Source organism: Salvelinus namaycush, chromosome 15 (assembly GCF_016432855.1).
Source record: "Salvelinus namaycush isolate Seneca chromosome 15, SaNama_1.0, whole genome shotgun sequence".
Lineage (NCBI taxonomy): Eukaryota > Metazoa > Chordata > Actinopteri > Salmoniformes > Salmonidae > Salvelinus > Salvelinus namaycush.
The window spans coordinates 21,892,932-21,906,428 of NC_052321.1; the positions used below are offsets into that span (position 1 = coordinate 21,892,932).

Consider the following 13,497-nt stretch of genomic DNA (forward strand, 5'->3'; position numbering starts at 1 on the left):
ACTAGTGTGCACATGCTGCTGCCGAAACGCACTCAACAATGTAATTGGGGTGATGAAAAATGATCGTGATTGGGGGCATTGCTTCTCCCCCCCTCCAACCCCAGTCACACTCCTCCCACCCCCCCAGACCAGTAATAATATCTCCAGGCCCATCTGTCACCATCTAATGTGACAAAGTTTTTATCGCATGTATTAGGGCTGCCAGATTAAAAAGTAAATACGGCAATCTCACCAGGCCCCCGCGCTGGCATGTTATGGTGCATTTCACGGTGGCCTGAGCACCTCATCAGTGTTCCGCCGCCTGTGCCCCTGGCAGGGAAACAAACAGGCCCTTGGGGAACAGTGCCTGGGGGGTGGAGTGGGTTGGGGGGCAGTGGGCTGGAGAGGGGGTAGGGCTAGGGGCTAGGGGGATTGGGGTTAAGGAGATGTTAAAGGATACCATTAATGTTGTATGTCTTCTTCACCCAGAGGTAGACGGCAGCACAAACTGCTTCTTTCCCTCCCTATCACCCCTTTTGCTCGCTCCCCTTCCCAGCTCTTTCCCTCCCCCTGGTTGGTGAGGGTGGGATAGAGCTGGGAGATTGTAGTGGTAGGAGAGCATGAGAGGGCCCAGGACGTTTACTGGTGTATCTCTGTGGTGGATGTGTTAGCACCACATGCTTACACTACCAAGCATGGGGGTCCAAGTCATCCAAAGCCAAGTGAATAAAATAAATACTTGATTACTTACACAGTCAGTATGTTGAAGTTAGTGTTGAGTTGAGAGAATCTGTTCAATGCTTTCACCTGGTCTTTCTTCTTGCATCATCTCACTGCCTCTCCACAGTCCTCTTCCCTCTCCATTCCAACTACCTATTGCCAATGGATGAGTCTTAATGGTGTGTATTCCATCTGGCCCCTGTATGGCTGTGCTGTGTTCAGGAGAAACCTAGCAAGCGGCACCTAGAGACACGGCTGGCAGATGGAGAGCTGAATGGAGTGTGCCTCTCAGATTAGCTGTTGTAATGGCTCATTTGGGCTCCTATGAGGAGATATTATCACATGTGTTCCATACGTCTGTGCTCAGGTCTATTACACTACCAGGAGTATCCTTCATTTACTCCACACACACCTGCAGAGTCTTCCTAACCAGAGGAGGAAGTCAGTGAAACGGAGTGAGGTTGTTACCAGAATTTGCACTGAGGTAAAAAAACGACTGGATAGATAGACACCATCAAATCAAATTTGTCACATGCTCCGAATTCAACAGGTGAAGAACTTACAGTGAAATGCTTACTTACAAGACCTTAACCGACAATGCAGTTTTAAGAAAAAAAAAAGAAAAAAAAAAAGTAAGGGATAAAAAAAAACTAATAAAGAGCAGCAGTAAATAACAATAGCGGGGCTATATACAGGGGGTACCAGTACAGAGTCAATGTGCGGGGGCACCGGTGTCGAGGTAATTGAGGTAATATGTACAGAGTTATTAAAGTGACTATGCATAGATAATAACAGAGAGTAGCAGCAGCATAGAAGGGGGGGGGGGGGGCAATGCAAATAGTCTGGGTAGCCATTTGATTAGCTGTTCAGGAGTCTTATGGCCTGGTGGTAGAAGTTGTTTAGAAGCCTCTTGGACCTAGACTTGGCGCTCCGGTAGCGCTTTCCGTACAATAGCAGAGAGAACAGTCTATGACTAGGGTGGCTGGAGTCTTTGACCATTTTTATGGCCTTCTTCTGACACCACCTAGTATAGAAGTCCTGGATGGCAGGAAGCTTGGCCCCGGTGATGTACTGGGCTGTACGCACTACCCTCTGTAGTGCCTTGCGGTCGGAGGCTGAGCAGTTGCCATACCAGGCAGTGATGCAACCCATCAGGATGCTCTCAGTGGTGCAGCTGTAAAACCTTTTGAGGATCTGAGGACACATGCCAAATCTTTTCAGTCTCATGAAGGGGGATTAGGTTTTGTCCTGCCCATTTCACAACTGTCTTGGTCTGCTTGAACCATGTTAGTTTGTTGGTGATGTGGACACCAAGGAACTTGAAGGTCTCAACCTGCTCCACTACAGCCCCATCGATGAGAATGGGGGCGTGCTCGGTCCTCCTTTTCCTGTAGTCCACCATCATCTCCTTTGTCTTGATCACGTTCTGTAATAGTTTGCAAGTCTGTAATAGTTTGCAAGCCCTGCCACGTCAGACGAACGTCAGAGCCGGTGTAGTACAATTCAATCTTAGTCCTTTATTGACGCTTTGCCTGTTTGATGGTTCATCGGAGGGCATAGCGGGATTTCTTATAAGCTTCCGGGTTAGAGTCCCGCTCCTTGAAAGCGGCAGCTCTACCCTTTAGCTCAGTGCGAATGTTGCCTGTAATCCATGGCTTCTGGTTGGGGTATGTACGTACAGTCACTGTGGGGACGATCTCCTCGATGCACTTATTGATGAAGCCAGTGACTGATGTGGTGTACTCCACAATGCCATCAGAAGAATCCCGGAACATATTCCAGTCTGTGGTAGCAAAACAGTCATGTAGTTTAGCATCTGCTTCATCTGAACACTTTTTTATAGACCGACAACAGTGTCAAGGCATGTGTTTTTATTGTATGATTATTATTTTTAATCTGTAACCCACAAGGTTCCATGGTTCCTTGAGATGTGCATAGGCTGCAGTGGCAGTCGCTGCCATTTAAGATGAGGGAGGAAAACAATTTTTTTCATGTTTTCTTATTTTTTCTTATTTCTATTACAGCATATTGGATGACTGTCATTCATATTTTATTCACCCAGTTCAATGTAAAAGTGATAACTTTAGGCTTCTACATGATCCTCAAATTTTGTCCTATACACATCATGAGGTTGCTACAACCTAGCCTGTGAATGAACATTAACAACGTAGGTGCACACAGATCGAGAGAAGAATTTGAGCTGACAGACAGTGACACACGGACAGACAGTGACACATTCAATACCGCCTTGCATCTAGCTGATCTAGAGTGTAATCATTAGTTCAACAGTTGCAAACAAAAGTTTCTATTGGACAAATTCAGGTATGTTTATCCCTGTTTCGTTCCGTTTGCTTCCTTTAAAGATTTTTTTTCCACAGAATCGGCAGAATGAATACACCCCTGATCACGCGTAAACACAGTTCACTTTTATAGCAGCCACATTGTATTCCTTCTCGCGTCTATGCGCTCTCCTCTTCTCACCTTTTCCCTTTGCTTGTGCACTTGTGCACTTACAATCATGCAGTAACGTGTATAGTCAGTAAGCAGTTACACCGGCGAGCCCTGGGGCAATAAATTAGTCAAACCAAAAGCTTAACTTGACTTGGAAAAGTTCCAGTGATGTGTTGGATAGTCATAGCCAGCCAGCTAACATAGCATCCCTCTGTTTGAGCAGGGTGTTTGAGTAGGCTAAACTAACTAGCTGCATTTGCTAGCTAAGAAACTGAAACTGAAAGTGAAAAGAATGGCGAAATCTCTCTAGCTTCTCCTTCATTTTGGAGAATTGAATTTGTACAAAACTGTTAAACTATTGTCTTTTTCTCTCTTTGAGTCAGCTACTCATCACATTTTATGCACTGCAGTGCTAGCTAGCTGTAGCTAGCTTATGCTTTCGGTACTAGATTAATTATCTGATCCTTTGATTGGGTGGACAACATGTCAATTCATACTGCAAGAGCTCTGATGGCTTACTGTGTAAGTCTATGGAAGGGGGTTAGAACCATGAGCCTCCTAGGTTTTGTATTGAAGACAATGTACCCAGAGGAGGACAGAAGCTAGCTGTCCTCCGGCTACACCATGGTGCTATCCTACAGAGTGCTGTTGAGGCTACTGTAGATCTTCATTGCAAAACAGTGTGTTTTAATCAATTATTTGATGACGTGAATATATTTACTATAGGTTTTATCTAAAAAGGATAACTTTTTAAATTATTTAAAATGTTTATTTTTATGAAATTCACTGAGGATGGCCCTCCCCTTCCTCCTCTGAGGATCCTCCACTGATCGGCTGCGGGCTCTGCCCCAGTCACTCCCTAGTCACACCCATAGTCACTTCCTGGTTTGAATGAAATAGGTAGTGGGTGTGTCAAAGTGCATAAGTCATCTTTATGTCACGGTCAGAAGTGTTTGGTAACTACAGTAGAAAACTTAAAAAGCCTAGGTTTTCCATTATGAGAACCTTTCCAAGGGATAGCTTTCTCAATGGGATATTGTATTGATCACCAGCAGAAGTTTCCTTTGTGTGGACTATTGACTTCCAAGAACCAACGTGTGAAAGGCTATTTCTAAGATCTATAATACATTTGGGGGTTCTCTCTGTGGACTATTTTCCTTTGGATTATTATAGAGACTAACAACTGAACTGGTAATATCACTACTTATTTAATTTCCTCTGGCTGGATTATTTGCATTTTGGGGATTTCTTGCTGGATTTTCTGAATCTAAACATGTCCAATATGTCTCTTTGGTGTGTTGATAATGAACTGGCCACGGTGAGGCATTAGAATAAAGTGTTAATGAATCCTTGCAGCAGGCTCGGCAGAGCAGGAGACAGAGCAGATCAGGGTGGAGGGAGGGAGGGATTGTCACCGGTGCACCTGTGATAGGGCCCTCGTGCTGGGCCTGGGCTGTTTTGCTGTCTGACAGTCTGTCTGCTGACAGGTTTGTGACAGGGCAGTGTCTGCATGGCCCGCTATCTGTAGCGTCCTCCAGAGGGAGAGAGGAGAACATGTGTAGTTGTCTCTTTGCCTGCCATTAGGGGCTGCTTACTGAGAGGGGCCTGGGCAGCGCAGTCCAATTCACAATTAACTGTGCAGGATGCTGGGTGTGACAGACATTTGAGAGTGCGGAGTGGTGTCGGCCAATGGTGAGGACAGGGCGACCGCTGAGCTGCTCCCGGCTGCAGCAGATGCCAGTTCAGATGCCCAGGACCCGGGTGGCACTGACCAGCCCTCTCTTTCGCCATGCTCCAGAAATTAGAACATTTTACAAAGAAAAAAGTATACCATTTATTTACACAATAATTTTAAATATCACAGCGACAAATCACAGGAATATACAGTATTTGTACAGACTCAGGTTTATAAGCATGGTATAAGATCTTAAAAATGTTACATTTTTTTCATGGCTGTGAGTAACCTCTCTACAGTAAGCTATATGGACTGTACTGTGGGTAGCCTGTCTACAGTAAGCTAGATGGACTGTGCTGTGAGTAGCCTCTACAGTAAGCTATATGCACCGTTCTGTGCTGTGTGGATCTCTAGCTAAGCAGTGCTGTGTATATGTGAGATGTGCTGACAGGCTGCTGATGTCTGCCAGGTAGGCCACACTGCAGATGGAGGACACCAATGGTGCTGAAAAGGCCAGGGCCAAACATTTAAGAGTCAATTCACCAGGAAGGAGCCACAAAAAAAGGTCAAGTGGACACATTACGGCATTCAGGGAGGAAGACGTCGGCATTATAGGCCAGAATAAATCAATGAATAAACTCCTAACAGAATGTTTTTCTTTTCATGTGTACTGGTGTGTGTATGGTGTGTTGGTGCAACCTGACTTAGGGGTAGACGTAACATAGTAAATGTAAATCCGGGACACTCCAATTAGTATGACATATTACGTTTTGTATGGTTTGCATTCATTTGTGGTTGTCCATCATCCATTTCATATTAAATGTTACAAATTTGCAAAATGTATGATATGTTACTATGTACCCCTGCACATCAACTCGGTACCAAGTTATCATTACTCAATGTGTATTTATTCCTGGTGTTATTTTTAAAAGGTTAAATTATGTATATAATTTCTCTGCATTGTTGGGAAGGGCTCGTAAGTAAGCATTTCACTGTTGTTTACAAAGCATGTGACAGATAACATTTAATTTGAATTCCAATTTGTTATGGCTAACGTTAGCTAATTTGTTGTGGCTAACGTTAGCTAACCCCTAGCTCTGCTAGGGGTTAAGGTTAATGTTAGTGGAAGGGTTAGCTAACAAAAGTAGTATGTAGTTACAAAGTTGCTAATTATCTAAAATTCTAAAGTTGTCCGTGATGGAATCATGAAACCTTTGGCTTGCTAGACGCTCGTGTCACATCCACCAATCGACCAACATACCCTACTTTTGTTTTTGCCTTAACCTTTTACTGCAGTGAGCTAAATCAGGGTCACACAGGGTGTTTCTTGGTAGTCTGAAACAAATCTACTGTGAAACAAAAGTATACACCTCACACACATGGTTATGGGCTTAAAAAAACAAGACACCTGTACCATGTCAGATATAGAGTTGAAATGTATTACATTTTGAATTTGCATTCCAATATTACATGTTATATACATCACAGAAGCCTGAAATATAACAAACCGTTTAACATACTGTATAAACACTGGATTTTAGTCAGTTTAAAATATAGTATATGTTTATTAATTATGACATTCTGAAAAATATTTATAACACTCCACCCATGAGACCACAAGGTCATTTGACTGCAGAAAAGGGCCAGGTAACCTTCTGTCTTATGTAACCATACCAAACGTAACATATAATACTAACCTGAGTGTCCTGGATTTACATTTACTATGTTACGTCTAGTCTATGAGACCAGGCTGTGTGTGTGTACGATGTCTGTTGTAGGTGTGTCCACAGTATGTGTATAATATAAATATTACTGATTGACCTATCACATGTTTATAGAATCTACTTTACATACAGAGGCACACTATCTAAGTCATTGGGTTCACCTTACCTCTCCAACTCAGACAGCGATATAGTCACATAAAATGTAACTTCCTGCACCACTGAAAATATACTATTACACAGTAAGCAGACGATGTCAATCCAGTTTTTGGGGTATTTCTGCCAATTGGCCGTCCATCATCGATTGATCTAACCACTGTGACCAGATATGTGAATGACCTCTCATTAAGTCAAATGCAGATGATGAATCAAAACCAAGGGGTTTCTTCAGGAGCAGAGTGGGACAGGTAGAGACATGACTGTAGGATGACTTAAGATGAAGAGGAGAGGGATGGAATTAATTCTCTTCCTGATGCAATGGAGAAACAGAATGTCTACAGTATGATATCAGATGAGGACATAACCCTATTGACATGGGGAGAAAACATCAGTTATTACCCTGTCCTATGTGTGTGAAAATCTCTGAACGAGGACTGATCCAATCATCCACCATTTTCCTCTTCCGGTTCCCTGTATTCTGCATCCTGTCTATCCTGTGTGTATTCTGCATCCTGTCATCTCCTGTCTGGACTACTGCAACTGGCTGCTTGCTGGGCTCCCCGCTTGTGCCATCAAACCCATGCAACTCATCCAGAACGCTGCAACCCGCCTGGTGTTCAACCTTCCCAAGTTCTTCCACTAAATGCCCAATGACATGAATGTAAAATATAAATGTAGAAACCATTCCATCTGATAGATGGCTGGTTCATATTTTAGTAGTGAACTACATGTAGTTCAACCAGTAATTAAACTACATTTTGCAGCAACAAAACTACATTAAAATAGTAGTTGAACTAAATTTAAATCTTGGTAGTTGTCAGTAGTTAATTCCTTTTCTACCATGTAGCTATCTACGTGAACTACACACAACTTTTTTTATGCAAAAATTAAACATGGTGGAAGTAGGCAAGAATTCCTTTTATTTTCTGCATCAGACCTGCCTAGTTCTCACTTGAAACATTGTTTTTGTGTTTACTAGGATAAATTACACATTCTGTTAACATCTGACTACAGTGATCTGTTCTTGCAAATAGTATTCTATTTCATTATAATTTTTCATGAAGTAGTGAACTACATTTTCAAAATAGCTTTAGTTAAAGAGATACTTCAGTACTTTACCTCTGAAAGTAGTGCTCACAAGCCAAAATAGTCCCCAAACACTGTGTACTATGTCACATACTGTATGTGCAGAAATGTGCACCAGGTCATTGCGCTCTCTCTCGCTCTGCTGTGTGTGCATCTTGCTAGCTGTTTCTCAAATGGCGTGGGACTTATGCTAGAACTCGAATTTCTAGGGGCTGGCCCAGCTTCCAGAAAAACAGTATCTTTCAAACTAGGGATTTCCTGGCTAATTGAGTTAAGTCATTCTGTTCATAGATTATGCATGTATGAACTACACATTGACACATCCAGCCCAAAACGGGAAGTTTAAAAAAATACTTACAGTAGTAGTCGCCAAGGTTCCGGAGCATGTCTGTCAGGATCGTTGTTGTATGAATTGGACCAAGGTGCAGCGTGGAATGGTTTCATCATCTTTATTCCAGTGAAACGCACAGAAACCAATAACGAGTAAAACGAACGTGACGCTATGCAGTGCTCACAAGCAACAATACATAAACAAGATCCCACAAAAACCCAGTGGGAAAAGGCTGCCTTAATATGATCCCCAATCAGAGACAACGATAGACAGCTGCCTCTGATTGGGAACCATACCAGGCCAACATAGAAATACAAAAACTAGAGTACCCACCCTAGTCACACCCTGACCTAACCAAAATAGAGAATAAAAAGGCTCTCTAAGTTCAGGGCGTGACAATGTCTTTATTAATTAAACTATATTTTTCTAAATGTAGCTTTAGTGTACCTTAACTTCTTCCAGTGTGAAGTAATTAGTAGCTTGGTAAACTATATTTTCAGAGAAGTAGAGACAAGGTCAAGAGCTGCTGGGCCTCCTGCCTCTCACGCCTCTCCTGCATGGCAATTAACGCTGAAGCAGTGGGAGGGAGAGAGCTGATTTCAGTAGCCAGTCAAAGTGCCAATCAGCTGTGATTGGTTTGAGTCCCCCTGGTGTGGATGTTAGGGGGGCAGGTAGGTGAAGGGTAGCTGGTCTGTACACTGTGATGGGGTTAAAGGGAGAGGAGGGGAGGAGGGGAGGAGGAGGGGAGGAGAACCGGGTGGTTTGCATGGTTGTTATGTATACAGAACTCCCTGCACTTGTGTTGTTAGCATCTTGGTTTAGAAAAATTGTATTCCTGATTTAATTAACACTTCAATTAGCCATAATTGCATAAACACTCTACTAATAAGTGGAGAAAGCCAGTTGTAAGCAGCCAATGAGAGCAATCTTGTTACACAAATGATAATTAGGCATCATTAGCAGCACACACAAACTGGGTTAATTAGAGTGCAGACACGCAAACATTTTAGATGGACTGATCAAAGTTCAGGTCCACCGTCATGAAGGGTAACCCAACCTAACACAAGCACACTGTTGTAATCACTTCTATCAGCTACATAACTGTAACCAAAACAACATCTATTTACTATTATGAATACACCGCCAATCATCCATTATTTAATGCATTTTTATCATACTTTCAGGTTTCTGCTTGTTGTCTTAGATATTTTCCCATCTCTTTATTCATGAAATATTCCTGTGGTAATCTGTAGCTGCTCAGAGTATCCCTGGCTTCTCCAGCAAGGCGGCAGACTCACACCTGAACTTTGATACTCTTTAGAATAATTGCATATCAGCACACAGCATCACAGCAGTGCGCACCAAACAAGCTCTTATGCATGGCAAAAACCCCACTGTTTGCATAAACCCATTTATTATGAGCGATAGCGCTGCCTTCCCTGACATTTCGTAAACTGGAAGCGCCTAATCTTGTTTGGGCTTGATACTTATTAAAATACGAGAATAGTGAGGGAGCAGACACCCAAAGCAGCACTGCCCATGTCCTGTTAGGCGTTGTGTTTTTGGTTTAAAATAAATACATTTGTCTTGTGGCTTGTCGCGTCACCATCCGCCTGCCGCTGTGTCTGAGGTGAGAGGGGCTCAGTGGCTGCATGCCTGCCTCAGTCACATGATGTATGATCCTAGCTGTACTGACTTTAGCTCTGAGACGAGGGTCTGAGATGTGGCTCTGAGACGAGGGTCTGAGATGTGGCCCTGAAATGTGGCTCTGAGACGAGGGTCTGTGATCTGGCTCTGAGATGTGGCTCTGAGATGTGGCTCTGAGACGAGGGTCTGAGATGTGGCCCTGAGATGTGGCTCTGAGACGAGGGTCCGTGATGTGGCTCTGAGATGTGGCTCTGAGACGAGGGTCTGAGATGTTGCCCTGAGATGTGGCTCTGAGACGAGGGTCTGAGATGTGGCTCTGAGATGTGGCTCTGAGATGTGGCTCTGAGACGAGGGTCTGAGATGTGGCTCTGAGATGTGGCTCTGAGATGTGGCTCTGAGACGAGGGTCTGAGATGTGGCTGACTATGAAAGAGTTAACGAGGCAGGGCAGAGTGCTAGGCAGAGAGCAGAGAGAAGACCTCCATCCACACGTCCAAAGCAGGCTGGCTGTAGGTGAGATGCTGTCAATATCACATGAGGACGATCACATGTGTGGAGCAGAAGATAAAGATAGGTAGAGGAGTGTAGGGGCTGCAGGAGACAGGTGGATGAGTGTATGGGCTGCAGGAGACAGGTGGAGAGGTGTAGGGGCTGCAGGAGACAGGTGGAGGGGTGCAGGTGGTGCAGGAGACAGGTGGAGGATTGTAAGGGCTGCAGGAGACAGGTGGAGAGGTGTAGGGGCTGCAGGAGACAGGTGGAGGGGTGTTGGTGGCTGCAGGAGACAGTTGGAGGGGTGGAGGGGGCTGCAGGAGACAGGTGGAGGGGTGTAAGGGCTGCAGGAGACAGGTGGAGGGGTGTAAGGGCTGCAGGAGACAGGTGGAGGGGTGGAGGGGGCTGCAGGAGACAGGTAGAGGGGTGGATGGGACTGCAGGAGACAGGTGGAGGGGTGGAGGGGGCTGCAGGAGACAGGTGGAGGGGTGTAGGGGCTGCAGGAGACAGGTAGAGGGGTGGAGGGGGCTGCAGGAGACAGGTAGATGGGTGGAGGGGACTGCAGGAGACAGGTGCAGGGGTGGAGGGGGCTGCAGGAGACAGGTGGAGGGGTGGAGGGGCTGCAGGAGACAGGTAGATGGGTGGATGGGGCTGCAGGAGACAGGTGGAGGGGTGGAGGGGGCTGCAGGAGACACGTAGAGGGGTGGATGGGACTGCAGGAGACAGGTAGAGGGGTGTAGGGGGCTGCAGGAGACAGGTGGAGGGGTGGAGTGGGCTGCATGAGACAGGTGGAGGGGGGTAGGGGCTGCAGGAGACAGGTGGAGGGGTGGAGTGGGCTGCAGGAGACAGGGGGAGGGGTGTAGGGGCTGCAGGAGACACGTAGATGGGTGGATGGGACTGCAGGAGACAGGTGCAGGGGTGGAGGGGGCTGCAGGAGACAGGTGGAGGGGTGGAGGGGGCTGCAGGAGACAGGTGGAGGGGTGTAAGGGCTGCAGGAGACAGGTGGAGGGGTGGAGTGGGCTGCAGGAGACACGTAGAGGGGTGGAGGGGGCTGCAGGAGACAGGTGGAGGGGTGTAGGGGCTGCAGGAGACAGGTGGAGGGGTGGAGTGGGCTGCAGGAGACACGTAGAGGGGTGGAGGGGGCTGCAGGAGACAGGTGGAGGGGTGGAGGGGCTGCAGGAGACAGGTGGAGGGGTGTAGGGGCTGCAGGAGACAGGTGGAGGGGTGTAGGGGCTGCAGGAGACAGGTGGAGGGGTGTAGGGGCTGCAGGAGACAGGTAGAGGGGTGGAGGGGGCTGCAGGAGACAGGTGGAGGGGTGTAGGGGCTGCAGGAGACAGGTGGAGGGGTGTAGGGGCTGCAGGAGACAGGTGGAGGGGTGGAGGGGGCTGCAGGAGACAGGTAGAGGGGTGTAGGGGGCTGCAGGAAATGGGTGGAGGGGTGGAGGGGCTGCAGGAGACAGGGGGAGGGGTGGAGTGGGCTGCAGGAGACAGGTGGAGGGGGCTGCAGGAGACAGGTGGAGGGGTGGAGGGGCTGCAGGAGACAGGTAGAGGGGTGTAGGGGGCTGCAGGAAATGGGTGGAGGGGTGGAGGGGCTGCAGGAGACAAGTGGAGGGGTGTAGGGGCTGCAGGAGAAACGTGGGTGTAGTGTTAGCGAAATAATTTAATTCTACAATGGCTAGCAGATATCTGAATGTGACTTTGTGAGCTCCAATCCTTTATCCCTTCACGGTCCGAGTATTGACAGCTAAAAACAACAGCCATTATCTGTTAATTACATTAACATTTTATCAGCGCCGGGTTGCTGAAGTGCGTGTCCCGCAGCTGGAAGATAGCTGTCAGTCAGCAGTGGTGGGGTGGGAGAGGGGGAGAGGGGCCCTGGAGACCCAGCCCTCCTGGACCAAGGGCCCTCTCAGTGAGCCGCCCTGCCCCGCTGGCCTGGCCCTCCTCCCCTCCTCCCCTGTCCCCTCAGGGGCTAACAGGGACAGGGGACAGGCCTGACAGGAGGGTGCATGCCATGACTTCAGCTGTCCTGTTCAAAGTGTAAAGGCTAAGATAAGTAATGACACCTGCCAAGCTTTTGCACTCAGGGGCCAAGAAACACACTTAATCACAAAGCCACGTCTGGACAATGGACTTGAGACACATCTGGACACACACTGGACTGACTGTATGGTTAGTATCACAGTGTAGCTCTCAATGACAACTAAAGGTGGAGCCAGTGGATCTGGAGAACCTGCGGCATTCTGGCTCTGTTGGCCCTACAGTGGACCCTGAACCTGTCTGTGGCTGTGCCTGTAGCTCTCTGGCTGTGTTGGCCCAGCAGCTCTGTCCTCATTACAGCTCTCATATGTTTTATTTATGCTGTCTGTAGAGTGTCCAGCTCTGCCAGCAATAGGCTGGGCCTGGGCACGGCTGGCAGTGCCAGGGAGAGGACAATAGGAGCAGGTGCCAGACTTCTACAGATAATTGCCCATGGACAGAGTGTGATAGCTCCAGTCAGTGAAGGGGGGCTCTGCCTGCAGGTCTTTGGGGGTGATCCACAGTCCTCAATCGTATTAACTCGGACCACTGTAGCTGCTGCTGTGGGACCTGGCTTTGCCCCTCGCGGTCCCAGCCCTGTTTATTGATTGGAAGCTGCCTTATAACTTAATATTTCACCTGCTTATTTCCCCTGCCGAGGCTGCTTCCTGTCAGAGGGCCGACGGGGGGATCAATGGGAACCTTGTCTGAGCAGGGGAAGGTCCTGGCAGGGGTCGCCCAGTGACTGACAGGACCCCAGCCTCCAGCTGGCAGCAGGACAGGACAGCCCACGGTCAATGAGAGAAGCCATGTTGCTTCCTTCTCATGTTGGGCCACAACACAATTAACCAAATGACTGCTTTTAACAACGACATGGTGGGGATAGAGAATAAAACACAGAGCAGCTTCCAGGCAGAGAAGTATTAAGAACCAGCCCTGAGCTGAGCACAGAGCTGCTGAAATACATTGCTTCAATACACAACAATTGCCAAGGACCACTGCTGACAAAGAAAGAGTAAGAAAGAAAGAGATATCAAGTGTAGTAATCGAAATGAAAAATGGGTCTCCGGCTACTTTAAACAAGAGCTAATTTATCACCAGAAAGTACGGATAAGTAGCTGAGTTGTTTCCGTTCAGTAAGTACCCGTTCTGCACCAAATTATTCCACCCCTGCCTGCGTGCAACCATAAATCATACACTTCCAGACATCTTTTCCTATTAG

The 13,497-nt window shown here is 47.0% G+C and overlaps 1 protein-coding gene across 1 annotated transcript; it reads right to left on the reverse strand.

Annotated features, from left to right (window-relative positions):
- Positions 1–286: 286 nt before the first annotated feature.
- On the reverse strand, positions 287–13,086 carry LOC120059992 (vegetative cell wall protein gp1-like). The gene is made up of 6 exons (XM_039009069.1): positions 12,978–13,086; positions 12,140–12,228; positions 11,442–11,703; positions 10,317–11,400; positions 9,815–10,191; positions 287–402 (listed from the first exon to the last, which is right to left on the reverse strand). Exons 1-6 carry the CDS (start codon positions 13,084–13,086, stop codon positions 287–289), a joined length of 2,037 nt encoding a protein of 678 aa, XP_038864997.1.
- Positions 13,087–13,497: the final 411 nt, after the last annotated feature.

Coding starts and splice junctions, on each gene's coding strand:
- LOC120059992 (XM_039009069.1), bottom strand. CDS start 13,086: ATGGCTTCTCTCATTGACCGTGGGCTGTCCTGTCCTGCTGCCAGCTGG. Junction 12,229..12,977: donor CCTTCCCCTGCTCAGACAAG/GTTCCCATTGAT, acceptor TGTCCCTGTTAG/CCCCTGAGGGGACAGGGGAG. Junction 403..9,814: donor TCGTCTCAGAGCTAAAGTCA/GTACAGCTAGGA, acceptor CAATCCCCCTAG/CCCCTAGCCCTACCCCCTCT.